We start from the raw sequence: 13051 nt of genomic DNA, 5'->3' as shown, positions 1-13051 counted from the left end.
CTTCGCTCTAAAAACACGTGACACGTCGGTCCAATTGTATTTAATCCTCTTTCTGCCGCCGGGAAATCTGTAACTCTCTCTCCTCTTCCCTCCCCCCCCAGCTCGGTGTGTGCCATGCTGCATCGGCAGCTCAACCGGTGCACCAGAGTCATGACGCAGAACAAAGCAAATTGTCCTAAGACTATTCGCCGCGAAGGTGAGAAAATGATCATCGTGCGAGAGGCACGGGTGGCTAATATCTTTCGTGGGAGGAGCTACTAACGACGGCGCTGAGGTCATTCTTGATTACCTTCGTGCGTATTCACCCCAGCCTCAGTATCTTGTTTCTCCCTCGGCCTTTGACAAATTGTCTAGAAAGACATAAGTACGGCCAGTCATTCCCAGTACACATCTGCTCTTATCGCTTTGCAAAGTAACAGCTAACTGTTACTTGTGATTCATGGACACAGTCGCCCGTATTCGGTATGTTAGTAGATGGGAACACTAATCCCGAAGTGGCCAGACTTGCTCCTGCTGAAATGAAGCAGGCTATCGAGATATCAGCCAACCTACACACAGCGGTTACCAAGGGTAAGTCCTAAACTAGATTCTGTTGGGTGTAGTTGAGCTCATTTCTCGCGCCATGGCATCTTCCACAGCGTATGCCGCCAGAGCATTACGAGACTTGTGGCACGACAAGCAGATTGGAGGACAGACAGCGGGTAAGTGTAGATCATCTTGATCTCGTGTCGATGAGTTTTGAACAGCACTGAACTTGAGGGCTCTCTTCATCTATAGGAAAACAAGTCGTGTATCACGCTTTACAAGAAGCTCCCAACGAGGTCACATCGGAAACCTTCGTAACCCTGGATGAGCACATTGAGAAAGCTCAGGGCAAGCTTTCCAGTCTTCAGATCCACAAGAAAAAGGTACGCATGGAGCTCGCAGCCCTCCATGCGAAACCTTTACTGTCTGAGCTTTGTCGAGATGTGGATCGACTTGGTCGAGATCAAGCAACAACCCGGACAATCTGGCTCACAATGGAGGGGAATGCTTCGATGCCCGTGCCCGTGCATATGACAAGAGCACGTGCCGAAGAAGATTGGAAGCACTGGAAAAAGCACGCTAGCAGTCGTGCTCGGATCTGCCGTGACCTATGGCGAAGGTGCTTGGATGCGTTGCCAGGCGACACAGCTTGGGAAGAGCTCTGGGTATGGGGGATCATGGTCTCATTTCCAGCCTTGAGGGTTCTAATTGGTGACTACGCAGGAATCTCTAGGATTAGAAGGGCCCCCGTTACGCCGATCACTTGATCACTCGAGCTCGTGAAGAAAGTCAGTGAAGAGGCAGGGTGGAAGGGCGGCGGTCGATCCCTGGTCTTGAGAAAGCACATGTGTGCAAACTGACTTACGGGTTCGTGGCAGTTTAATACTGCACTTTATCAGTATCGTTTTGTTTTTCGATAACTTGATATGTACAGTACCTTGTAAGTCTGAGTCTCCGCTAATTCTGAAGGACGTTCATTCGTCAGTATAATATATTGAAGTCATCTGAAAATGTTGGATTCTTGACTGTATTCTGTCTGTAGCACCGACAGGCAAGTATAGGCCAGGCTACTTAAGGAGAACTTGCATACATTAAGAAGAAGAAGAGAAAGAGGAGGAGGAGGAGGAGGAGGAGGAGGAAAAGGAAGAGGAGATTCTCGTGATACATAGTTATTATATGGTACTGGTACAGTATTAAGTCCAATCTGGCATTGTGTCTGGTAGATTCATTTGCCCGCTTTTCTAAGGGTTTCCCTTTTTCTTGTACTGTATGAAGTATACCATACTGTACATACATGCTGTACGAGTCATCAAGACTAGTAGTCTACGAAGTACTCTCTATCTAGTAGTTACTTTTTACTTAGTTTTTTCAATTTCACCTTTTTTTTTTTTTTTTTTTCGGCGGCTCACCGCCCACGGATTTCCCCCTCCTTTGATCATCCCGAGGATGGACTTCATCCGCTCGCTCAGACTGAAGTACGAGCGAGTACTGTAGGACCGTTCAACCTAGTTGTTTTTTCCTTCCTTCCCTAGTCATTTCCACCGCCCTTCCCTCACCAACTTCCTATCTTTGTCCGATAATCCTCCGGCGGTTTTTCGGATCTCCTTGCGTGTGTTGCTGCGCTGCCATCACCTTTGCCCATCTTGGCGATGCAGCTGTCGGCATCCCGCAGCCCTTCTCCGCCTATTCAACCTTCTTCCCCTCCTTCCAACACCACCAACACCACCACCACAACCACCACTCCAATTCACCCTACCACCACCGCTTCCTCCTCCACCTTCGCCCCCTCTCCGTCCTCTATCTGTCCTTCTTTCACCGCCGCCGTCGTTCCGGTTTCCCACTCTTCGACTCGCACCTCAAATTACTTTTTGAGTGGCATGAAAGGTCGCGCGCCTCTCCCGGTCCCCTCCGGTCCTCAATCACTCCAGAACGGTCATTCCCGCAATCCCTCCGGCTTCGACATGGCTGCCCGCAGTCCTCCCAATCAAAGCAGTAAGTCATATATGTCTCGTTCCCATCCCCGCAAACCGATCTGCTCCCTTTGCCTCCCCGCACTTCTTCATATACGGCATAATTGAGGGCATTGCATTCGGCTTGTTGCCTTTCACTTGTGCTTCTCTGTCATCAATTTCATTACACTTCCCCCCCATGGATGATCAATCGCTAATGCTTTTACAACTGCCCCTACTCAGATACCAAGCATGTGCCTTGCAAATTCTTCCGCCAGGGTGCTTGCCAGGCCGGGCCTGCATGTCCCTTCCTTCACTCCACTGATGCAGCAATAGACTATGCGCCTTGTAAATATTTCACCAAGGTATTAGATAGCTAGGCCGCCTATCATGAGCCTTGTGTGTTCCAGAATTTCCTCCCACGGCTGACAGCTTGTGCTTTGGATATAGGGTAACTGCAAATTCGGAGCGAAGTGTGCGCTGGCGCATATTCTGCCCGACGGCCGACGTGTCAACCGCCCCAACCCAGGAATGGGACTGGGTGGTGGTCACCTAAATTTGGGTGGTCGTGTTAATCCGCAAGCCTACGTGAATCAGGATTCTGCCTTGACCAACTCTGTTTTGTCGCAGCAGCGGATGAACGGCCATGATCCAAGATATGCCCCTCAGCTTCCGCCCCAGTCACCACCACCGCAACCGTTGCCCTATGATGCGATTCCTACTATCGATACTGGACTGACATCCGACACTAATTCCAAGTACGGGTCGCCTGTCGACGATGTACGATATCCCATGTCACCAAATCACCGCCATCTGACTGCACTGGATGCTCCCCTTCCCGCGTCGTTTGACAGCCAAGGCATTTCGCACGCGGCTCGGTATGGCCCGGTTGCGGCTTCCATGCCTTCGAAATTCGGGTTAGAACTGTCGCCTCCAGCACAACGAATGGGCGCACCATCAGATGCCCTTCGAACCCTTCGGGACACGGCTTACGGATCCGATCTCAGGAAATCATCTTTCATTGGGTCATCGCCCCCTACCCTACCAGAAGATGGAATGGGTCCCCGCTTCCTTCATTCCCAACGCCCCATCAAGACACGAATGCTCTCGGCAAGTGTGCCACGACCCACCGCTCTGGATGACTGGGACGATAGCAATTTTCCAATGGAAGAAGACTATCTGCCGATCAACTTACACGACGATGTTCTTACCCCGCAGGAGCGACTTCGGCGCCTCTCGCGCACCGATCATGATCTGAGTTCGAGCCATCGCGAGCTCAGCGGACTGGGCATGACTGGCACCAGTTTTTCCAAAGTGGGCTCTCCCTTGGCTTCCAGCCCATCCCGATTCGGGGCTTTGTTTGCCAAGCAGCGGCAGAAGCGAGAGGAAGACGCCCATGGTAGTGCGTCTCTGACACACATTGGCTCACCTTTGCGGGAGTCTTCGTTGAATCTAGGCACCAGCCCGAGCCTGGGCCCAATCGGCAGCCGGCAGATCTCTGGAGACATCTCTCCGTTCGTGTCGAGTGCCCCTCGCCAACCGTCGATGTCCATGATCTCTCAACAGCTCAGTGGCATGTCTCTACACCCCGGTCCCCCTCGCCATTCGGCATCTGCAGGCCCTAGCAGCCGTCTGGATCGTACCATCTCATCGCCGGTCAGTACCAGCAAGATTGACGAAGAGCAAAGTGACTTGGTTTTCTCCATGGAAGAAGAAGAGAACAACAAGCGAAACAGCAGTTCTTGGGATTCTCACAAGGCGGATTCAAATGACGATGAGCCGACTTCCACGAACAACCCAGAGTTCCAGCCTTAACTCGCTGAAACATTATCGCAGTCCAATCTACTGCCGATGCCTAATAATCGATTCTATGCCCCATCAATCCTTCCGTGGAAAGAATGGAATCGAACTTGTATTTGGAAGCCTGAATTCAGCAAGCCCTTTCGCACAGAAGAACGAGCTAGCATCACAGGTGGGTACCAGTTCATGCCCCGGTCCATTTATGACGTGTTTCAAGACTACACAGAAATGTTGGAGGGAATTTTTCATAGAAGTGTTGAACTTTTTCTGGAGTTATACTGCATCTGCCTCTAAGATTCGCCATTGCGCCGCATTATATGATCTGTTAGACAAGGGATGTTTTGTAACGAGGCCAGGTTGTTGCCAATTCTGCTTGTGACTCCCCGCTTGATCTTTCCCCCTATCATTCTTCTCTATCCTGGCCTTTTGGTCTCTCCCATTGTTCATTACGCCATATCACTACATTACATGGCACTTCTAAATTCCGACAAAATGCAATATGCACAAGGTTCATTGGGTGATCTTTCGGGGCAGCAGCATTATCATTATTCTCTTCACCTAGTGTACATTCTACTGGCATATATCATTTTCCTCTTCGAAGCATGCTTGTCTCTCACGATCTGTGCTTGTCTTCTAATTCTAGTCTACTAGCCTGCAGCCAACAGTCAATATGGTGTTGGGGGTTACGCTCCTAGCTCGTTTGCCATATTTATAGGTTTGTGTTTTCTATTATCATTTTGATAATTCTTCTCGTTTGTTCCTTTGCTTGCGAATCCAATGCTGATATATCGACCACTTAAGTATGTAAATGTGGGTGATCAATAAATGTACTACATCTGTCTGTCCCTTCTGCTGGTTTCTCCAGTGGAATTGGTTCTGTCGAGATGCCATGAGTTGTTGATGTAGCAAAGTGGGGTGGGGATGGGTGTGGAAGAAGCAGACATAATTTTACTATATAATCACTATTTGGGACGAGGTAAGCATGACCATGACGACCCTGGTCATAATTAATTAGACTTATGAACGTATACATCAATAGCTCATAATACTTATCAACGCCCAATTCAGAAATTCACCTATTTAGCCACAATTTTCTCGACAAGAACACTTTGGTTTGTTTTCGGTCCACCATTCCGAATGTATGCCGAGTAGTCAACAGTGGCTCATAAGGGAGCGTTTCTTTTCGTCAGCTTTTCGTGTCAACGTCAGACATATACATGGCACTACCTTTAAGGCTAACAAACAGTGCGTTCTGTGAGTGAGATTGGATATGCGCTGTCTTCTCGTGCGAGACTCGATCGGCTATTCTCCGCTGTTCGTGTGCCTTGATATCTGCTCGCCTAACACTTTCTCCTTCATTTTGATACACAATTTCATAGAGCTTGTCCGTGCCTGCCACAATTTGACTTGTCATGGTGTCCCAAGCCTTGACTGTGAGCATCTCCACTTGAGTTTCAAGAGCAACTTTCTCATCTGCTCGGGGGCGCTTGACAATTAATGCCTGTCCCGCTTGATCCTGCGTCCCTTTGCGTTTCTTGGTCTCCACTAGTCTGCGCCGCTCCTCCTTTGCGGCCAGATACTTGAGAGAATGTCCCAGTTTCTGCTGATAGGATGAAATGATGTCTAGAGGTGGGGTCGAGAAGAAGAGGATATGACCTTGGTCATCACAGTGGAACTGTTCGCGAACATTTGCGGGTATGGCGGCGTTTGCAGTATCACTCAGATGGAAGACTTCGATGGGACGAGGTGCATTAGGATTAAAGGTTGTCATCGTAGATCCATGTAGACGGTTTCCTTGATACGGCATGTAAGGGGTTGACTGGGCGGCCGAGAAATGATGGGACACAGCCGGAGCTTGGTAGGCGCTAGGGTGTGGGGTCTGCGGCACGAACCCGCTGGAGCTTCTCGGTAACCCATGCTGAGAAGGCTGAGTCGGAGGAATTTGGGGCTGAGAAAAAGCCATCGGAGCGCCCGGGGCTGGCGAGCTCTGAGTTGGAGGTATGGCTACAGCTGGCGAGCGAGCCGTAGCAGGCAATGCGCTCGCCGCGGCACCGGTGCCTTGATTCTCTACACTGGACCGTGGAGGGATTTGGCTAATCGATGACTGCCGAAGTGGAGCCGAGGGCAAAGCTGGCTGAGGTAATGACGGGGGTGGAGAAGGCGTGGGCTCCGGAGGTGGTGATTCCTAGGATCAAGATAATAGGGTCAGTAGTTTTTCCCCTCACAATTGACGCCAAGTGAGATGTTTGGAGGGGCCCTACGTTCTCATCACGCGGGCGGCGATGAACCGCGCCAACAACAGGCGGTGCATTCTCAGCTCCCCATGTTGGCTTTGGAAGATCATCGGTTTCCGTTGCATCAATCCTGAGCAAGTGTTTGATGGGGCTTGGGATCTTTTTGATCCGTCGGGGAGCTTCGAACAAGTCCATCTCGTAGTCCTTTTCCCTGACCTCATCAGGGAGACAACTAGCCCAAGTCTTGATCTTGTTCAGTTTATGCTTCTCTTCATTGTAGCGGGCTTCGCAAACGTAGACATCTTTGTTGGGAGGTAGGCCTCGAGGCCGTCCGCGATTGTAACGGGTGAAGAACATGACAAAGCATCTATCGACAATCTCTTCAACCCGATGATCGCGGTATTGTCCTGTTTTCACCACCTCGTTGGGGTAGAAGTGCTTCTCCACATGATGGACCGTTTGTTCGGGGCGATAGTACCAACAAGCATTGACCCATTTCTCTCCCTCTGAATCCTGCCATGTGCGATATATTTGCGCCACAATAGGCTTCGTCACGTCATTAAGGTTCTGGATATGGACCCAATCGCCGACCCTCCATAATTCCGACTTGTGAAGAATCCCTTCCGGCAACGGCAGACGTCCATCCTCCATCAGGTACTCGCTGTCTGGCTTCTTTTTCTCAAGGTCGGCAAGCTTTCGTGCTTCCAATTGCAAATCAACGGCATCCTTGTAAATCTGACTGTCAGGTTGATTATAGGCCTTCGCGTTGTTGAACATGAGTTCCATGTCTCTCATGAAATGGTCTACCGAATTGTATTTCTTTCTTTTCGACTTGCGCTTGATGATATCGATGGCAATCGGTTCCTTGGTTTCAACATAATAATCCGGATACATGGCCTTGTCGGGTAAGCGTTCGAAGTGTCGCACTTTGAGTTGATTGTTAGGCCCTTTTAGCTTTCGGATGCCCTTTAGAACAGCTTTGATCCTTGCCTCCATAGGGGTATCGACACGCGGTGGTCTGCCTCTCTTCTTCCTTACTTCTGGCTCATTGGACTTTTGGCCATCATCTTTCCCCGTATCACGTTTGCTGCCTGCACGAGGTCCCCTTTTCTTTTTGCGCCGACTTTCTTCGTCAGAATCCTCTTCCTCGTCGTCGTCGTCATCGTCATCATCTTCCTCCTCATCCTCTTCAGGGAGAGGGTCTGCTTCAGGTATCTCCCCGAGGTCGGGGAGTTCGGCATCCTCTGCAGAAATAATGCCTTGTTTCACCAACTTCTCAAACTCGGCAACGAAGACATCCTTGATGACGAGGGCATCTTCGTAAGCCTGAGACTTAGGGCGGTTATAAGTCTGTGCATTGTGGGGGATCTAGTGCCAAAGCCATGTCAGTTCCCGCCAAACATTACTCCTCGTGGAAGAGGCACAGGATTGATGCATGAATCACAAGATAACAATAGTACTACATACCAGTGCGCAGTCGCGCACAAAGTCAGCGAATTCCTTATATTCACGTTTGTTGATCTTCTGCTTCAGAATGCTGAGTGCCATCGGCTCCTTAATAATGTCATAATAGTCAGGAACAAGGCGTTTATTGACGCTGCGTTGGAACAACTTGGACGGATCATGGCCACTGCGTTGATTGTGAATTAGTCAGTTAGCTAGCTGAAATGCTGGGGGATAATATGCGATACACAGCGCACAAATGGTGGAATGAAGCTGTAACAAGAAGACCGGACTCACTCCTCTTCTCTGAATTCATAAATCGCCATGACAACATCCATCATAGATCTCAATTGTTCGTCAGAAACAGTGCTAGTTGCGACCGAGCCATCGCGTTTGCCATCGCCTTCGATGGACTTCACCGGCTCCTCAGCAGCAGGTTGCGCTTGCGACGGCTCGGAGATGTTTGGCTCCATCTATCGAGATAGCCGAGGCCACGGAGAGAAGAACCGCAAGTCAGGACCAAGCCGAATGGAATATACTACCACCAGCGTGAAAAAAGGGGTTTTTTTGGATTCAGCAAATGAGGGTGATATGAAGAGGAAGCGATCATAGAACAAGGAGAGAAAGAAGCAGGAAGGGCGAGATTCATTCACCAACTATGCTGAGTCAGCCAATGTGTATCATACAGCTTAAATACTGTAATACACCTGTGAAAGATAGAACGACACTGTCCCCTATAGTAAGATACCGTTTCACAAGTATGCAAACTGATCAAAACACATAGCCAGCGAGCGATATATCCTGCCCTCTAGGAGATCTTGGGGGAAATCCGATCGGTTAATAGATTATCTTGTATCCTTGCCTCCCGCTGGTTGTACTGTAGTCTACCTCTCAAACCAAATAAGAGTACTGATACAGTTTAGGATTTAGCTGCACAATTTTGGCTCCAAGCCTCCGCGCTGCTTAATTGGTAGCTGGAAGTTCAGGCTTCATGGCTGGCATCTCCTCTTGAAATTGCCCAGGTCCTCCTGCATACGCCCAGCAAGAAAGCTTTGCGGTTGAATCGAAATCAAGTATACTATTGACTAGCGCTCAAGTGATAGGAAAAAAACCCTAGGGCCGAGTTTGATCGTGCAACTTGCCGCCAGCGACTTCAGCAGATGCGCACCCGCCAGCCATGCCCCACCTTCCAGTCAACCAGGGATAAATTACCTGACCTACCTCAACCTACTTATATAAATGCTTATCCATAAAACTCATAGCAACATCTGATCAACTCAGACTAGTGCTACAAGACTACTTTGCCCAGCTAGTGGTCAAATGCCATCTAGATATACACATACTTGTTCTTCTGTCTTCGCTTCGAGCCACCATGAGAATCCGAATACGCGGTCCGACTGGACAGTCGACCGTTTCTCTAGATGACGAAGCAAATGTCGATGTACTCCGCAGACAAATCACAGAGTCAACCGGACTATCAGACTACGACGTGAAATATGGGTATCCACAAATCAAGCCTCTTTCGTTAGAGGGCTTCCCACCTAACCAGAAACTATCCGACCTGGGGATGACTCTGAATGGGGAACAGTTAATTGTCACGAGCAAAGAAGGCAGCCTACCCTCTGACCTGAGCCGCGATCAACACGAGACTACTACTAATCGGCAACAACCGTTGAACGGGCTGCTCGCTGACAAGACTCCGAATGAGGGCTCCGATGACCCGCCGGAGATTCCATCACCGGAACATCATGGTACCTTCGTCCTCCGGATCATGCCTGACGATAACTCGTGCCTATTCCGCGCCATCAGTAGCGCGACCATGGCTGGGGTGGATGTGATGACTGAGTTACGATCTGTTGTTGCGCAGACTATACAGGCAAACCCGGACCTATATACCGAGGCGGTGCTGGAAAAAACGCCGGACGACTACTGTCAATGGATCCAGAATGAGGACTCTTGGGGCGGGGGCATCGAGCTCAGCATATTGAGTAAACATTTTGACATTGAGATTTGCTCGATTGATGTGCAAACCCTGCGGGTCGATTCGTTTAACGAGGGCCCCTCAATGCGGTGCATCGTGGTCTATTCGGGCATTCACTACGATACTATTGCCCTGTCGCCTTCAAGTCCGCCGTATACCCATGCAGACGTCCCCGCCGATTTCGATACCAAAGTTTTTGACGCCAACGACCCTTTGGTCCTGAAAAAGTCCCTGGCCTTGTGCAAGGTTTTGCAAGAGCGGCATTATTACACGGATACTGCCGGGTTTCGTCTGCGCTGCAATACGTGCGGTAGAACTTTTGTGGGCGAAAGAGGCGCTACACAGCATGCAGAACAGACTGGGCATGTCGATTTCGGAGAAGCTGACTGAAAGCGACGAGAATCCTCGCCGAGTATCGACTTACGTATGCTTCGCTGAAACCTAGATTCAAAGTAGCTTGGCACTTATTCTCATGACTTCCCCTTACTCGTCACTTGTGGGCAAGTAGACACCCTACCACCCTTGAGATCGTTTGCTTCAGACCTCGAACTCTTTTAAGCGTTAAGCGTTGTCCGGAGTTAATTGTCACGAGTCGTGGGGTTGTTTTCGCCTCTTGTCATTCCTGTTTACCCCCGAATTGCTCATTCTGATTCTGATTACGGACTCGAAAGGTTTATGGGAAATCTGAGTGGCCCGGTAGCTGGTGATCTCTTTGTGGTGGAGCGGGGGTGCTTCATGAAAATTCATTGCCATTACCGTACATCTGCCCCTCCCCCCTTGGAGGATATCATATCATTGCTACCTCATCTGCTGCATCATCTGCCTCATCATCCTCCCTATAACCCTCCTCGCCGGTATCTCCGCTATCATCCGGATTTCCACCCCACTCCACGTCGTGATCTATGGGATCAGTGAAAAACTCGTGTTGCAAGGCCTCTTTAGCACTGAAACGCTTGTTAGGGTCCAGCTCCATGAGTCCAGCCAAGAGACGGGTGGCTTGTTTTTCGCTCTCAGTCAGCTCCTCCACGCAACTCGCCCATTTCACCAGCTTCTCCCAGCTATAACCCTTTTCTCCTATAGTTGGGATGTTGGTTTCGAAAATCTGCCCATGCATGGCTGCCGCAATTTTCATGCGGCGTGTGCCAAAAATGCTTGCCATCTCGATCATAGCGTCGACATCATCAGCTGAGTTGAAAAACGGAAATCGACGACCGAGTAACGTCAAAAGAATGACGCCAGCTGACCACATATCAATTTTGGTAGTTTGTGAAGTGCATTTGAAAAGAACTTCGGGTGCGCGGAAACCCCTGGTTCCTGCTCGATTGGCGCGCCTCGAAGGCCGGGAGTCGTTCTTTGGGTACCCCACAGATGTATTATTCAGAGACGAGGCGCAATTAGTATAGTAATAGCTCTGAAAGAATCGACTGCGACGTATCTGGCTAGAATTCGCACACAAGCAGGTACCAGTGTACTCCGAGCCCTCGCGCTGCGAAAGTGCATCAGCAATTGAAGCACGTGCCATGGGCGACTGTGAGGGCGCCTGTACTTACTTCTGCAAGACCGAAGTCCACTAGTACACCCTCGCGGAGTTCAGGATTGTAAAGAAAGTTACTGAAAACGTGATGATCAGTACCTTATCAAAGCACCGAAAGGTCCAAGGCAATGGGGCTGGGCATCGGAACGCAAGTTCTTACGTCGGCTTTATGTCACGATGGAGAATGTTATGCTTGTGGACTGAATGTAAAGCGGTGAACAGGGATCGGAAGTAATGTCGCATGTCGGCAACCATGAATGTACGATATTGGATACGGAAATCGGTGTGCGGAAAGAAGGGCAAGACTGCTACGACTTGATCCTGATAGCGGAACGCAGTGATTAATGGACATACTGAACGGCAACCCCGAAGATCATGCAGTAATTCAAGTTCGTTCTGAATGCGTAGCGGACTGCTTGTGACATAAATCTTCTTCAAAGCAACGTATCGCGGTCTTCGTCGCTTCACAGAGAATATGCGATTGCTTTCTCCTTCGACCCGGCGTCGCTTCGTTGGAAGGTTGGTCAAGTTGTCATCTCGGATGTGCTGGAATGTGTCCCAGTCATTTTGATAGTGGTCGTAAAGAAGATCCTCCGCTTTGTAGACAGTCGAAAACGTCCCTAGTTGAGGTTCGTACCGAGTCAGAGGGTTCTCAGACACCACCGGAAACATCGTAGGATAGCCAGTTAATTCACACCATACCTTCACCTATTCGATTGACCAGCCGAAAGCGATCAGATATGCCTGGGAATGTGTCTTCCAATCGCTTCATATCCTCTTTTACGGAATCGTCAACGTCTTCCTCATCATGGGGGTCAAATTCTTCCAAGCCATTCTCATCTGGCATATTCTCCAGGGACGACTCGCTATTTGTCACGATCCTATCCCGGTGTTCATAAACGTAGACTGAGCCAGATGGTTCTGGCCGCTGAACACCAAAAAATTCAGTCGGCGCTGCGTGTAAGGCGGACATTGCACCAAAGCGCGCGCGGCAATAGTTGGCGCGACTGCGAAGTCTGGGCCAAGGCTTAGTCGGGATAGCAGGTTCAACTCCGGGAAAGAGATAAGTGATGACGAAAGAGCACACAGCTTCTCGTGTTGAGGATTGATCTATGTTTCGTCGCGGATTAGTACTGTACTTACCAGTAGTCAGAGATCGGGGGGGGGGAGGGTTTGGTCCGAGATGCTCCATCAGGGCTGCTCAATCCACCGTCTCAGCGGTACAGAATAAATACCCGTTCCGGTATGGTGAGTTGTTTGTATATACGTACTTGTAACGGGAGAAGTGTGCCCGGTGTCCCGATCGTACCATACCGCCTACCCAAAGAGGCACAAATGGTACGTGTCACCGGTAACTCATCGCGTTGGAAGGCCCCATTCAACCTGATATTGTAACTTATCGAGTACTCCGACAGGGCGCAGTGCAGTGTGTGCCCGTGCCCTTATCAACACCCCCAACTGGGAAAAATACAAACAAACTACGGGTTCACGCCCGCCTGTCGCCGCCTGGTTTCTCGGGCTCGCCTTTCCTCTTTCCCCTCCCCCCCCTCTCTGTCCTTCCATTTCCCCACCTGAAGTATCACCA

The 13051-nt window shown here is 49.9% G+C and overlaps 6 protein-coding genes across 6 annotated transcripts; 4 read left to right on the top strand and 2 right to left on the bottom strand.

The window, feature by feature from the left end:
• The first annotated feature begins 449 nt into the window (after positions 1-449).
• BO72DRAFT_410443 (putative TBP interacting domain protein) lies at positions 450-1525 on the top strand. Its single transcript, XM_040942432.1, has 3 exons — positions 450-570; positions 639-701; positions 778-1525. The coding sequence occupies exons 1-3, from the start codon at positions 465-467 to the stop codon at positions 1290-1292; spliced, it is 684 nt and encodes a 227-aa protein (XP_040798396.1). The 5' UTR covers positions 450-464; the 3' UTR covers positions 1293-1525.
• Positions 1526-2402: 877 nt separating this feature from the next.
• Positions 2403-4289, top strand: BO72DRAFT_384820 (putative spindle poison sensitivity protein Scp3; the record flags this gene model as incomplete). Its single annotated transcript, XM_040941564.1, has 3 exons — positions 2403-2517; positions 2718-2839; positions 2925-4289. 3 exons carry the CDS (start codon positions 2403-2405, stop codon positions 4287-4289), a joined length of 1602 nt encoding a protein of 533 aa, XP_040798395.1.
• Positions 4290-4449: 160 nt separating this feature from the next.
• BO72DRAFT_204822 (uncharacterized protein) lies at positions 4450-4997 on the top strand. The gene has a single exon (XM_040939615.1). The coding sequence runs from the start codon at positions 4611-4613 to the stop codon at positions 4923-4925; it is 315 nt and encodes a 104-aa protein (XP_040798394.1). The 5' UTR covers positions 4450-4610; the 3' UTR covers positions 4926-4997.
• A 223-nt stretch (positions 4998-5220) lies between these two features.
• On the bottom strand, positions 5221-8548 carry BO72DRAFT_450769 (putative RSC complex subunit (RSC1)). Its single transcript, XM_040945333.1, has 4 exons — positions 8249-8548; positions 7976-8138; positions 6536-7876; positions 5221-6459 (listed from the first exon to the last, which is right to left on the bottom strand). Exons 1-4 carry the CDS (start codon positions 8422-8424, stop codon positions 5461-5463), a joined length of 2679 nt encoding a protein of 892 aa, XP_040798393.1. The 5' UTR covers positions 8425-8548; the 3' UTR covers positions 5221-5460.
• Positions 8549-8828: 280 nt separating this feature from the next.
• On the top strand, positions 8829-10520 carry BO72DRAFT_204770 (ubiquitin-specific protease OTU1). The gene has a single exon (XM_040939614.1). It carries the CDS (start codon positions 9324-9326, stop codon positions 10320-10322), a length of 999 nt encoding a protein of 332 aa, XP_040798392.1. The 5' UTR covers positions 8829-9323; the 3' UTR covers positions 10323-10520.
• BO72DRAFT_450767 (serine/threonine protein kinase CDC7) lies at positions 10491-12636 on the bottom strand. The gene is made up of 4 exons (XM_040945332.1): positions 12169-12636; positions 11627-12086; positions 11483-11543; positions 10491-11418 (listed from the first exon to the last, which is right to left on the bottom strand). The coding sequence occupies exons 1-4, from the start codon at positions 12437-12439 to the stop codon at positions 10720-10722; spliced, it is 1491 nt and encodes a 496-aa protein (XP_040798391.1). The 5' UTR covers positions 12440-12636; the 3' UTR covers positions 10491-10719.
• Between the last annotated feature and the right edge of the window lie 415 nt (positions 12637-13051).

This window comes from Aspergillus fijiensis (assembly GCF_003184825.1).
Source record: "Aspergillus fijiensis CBS 313.89 unplaced genomic scaffold BO72scaffold_49, whole genome shotgun sequence".
Taxonomy (NCBI): domain Eukaryota; kingdom Fungi; phylum Ascomycota; class Eurotiomycetes; order Eurotiales; family Aspergillaceae; genus Aspergillus; species Aspergillus fijiensis.
This window is presented reverse-complemented; position numbering and strand designations above follow the sequence as displayed.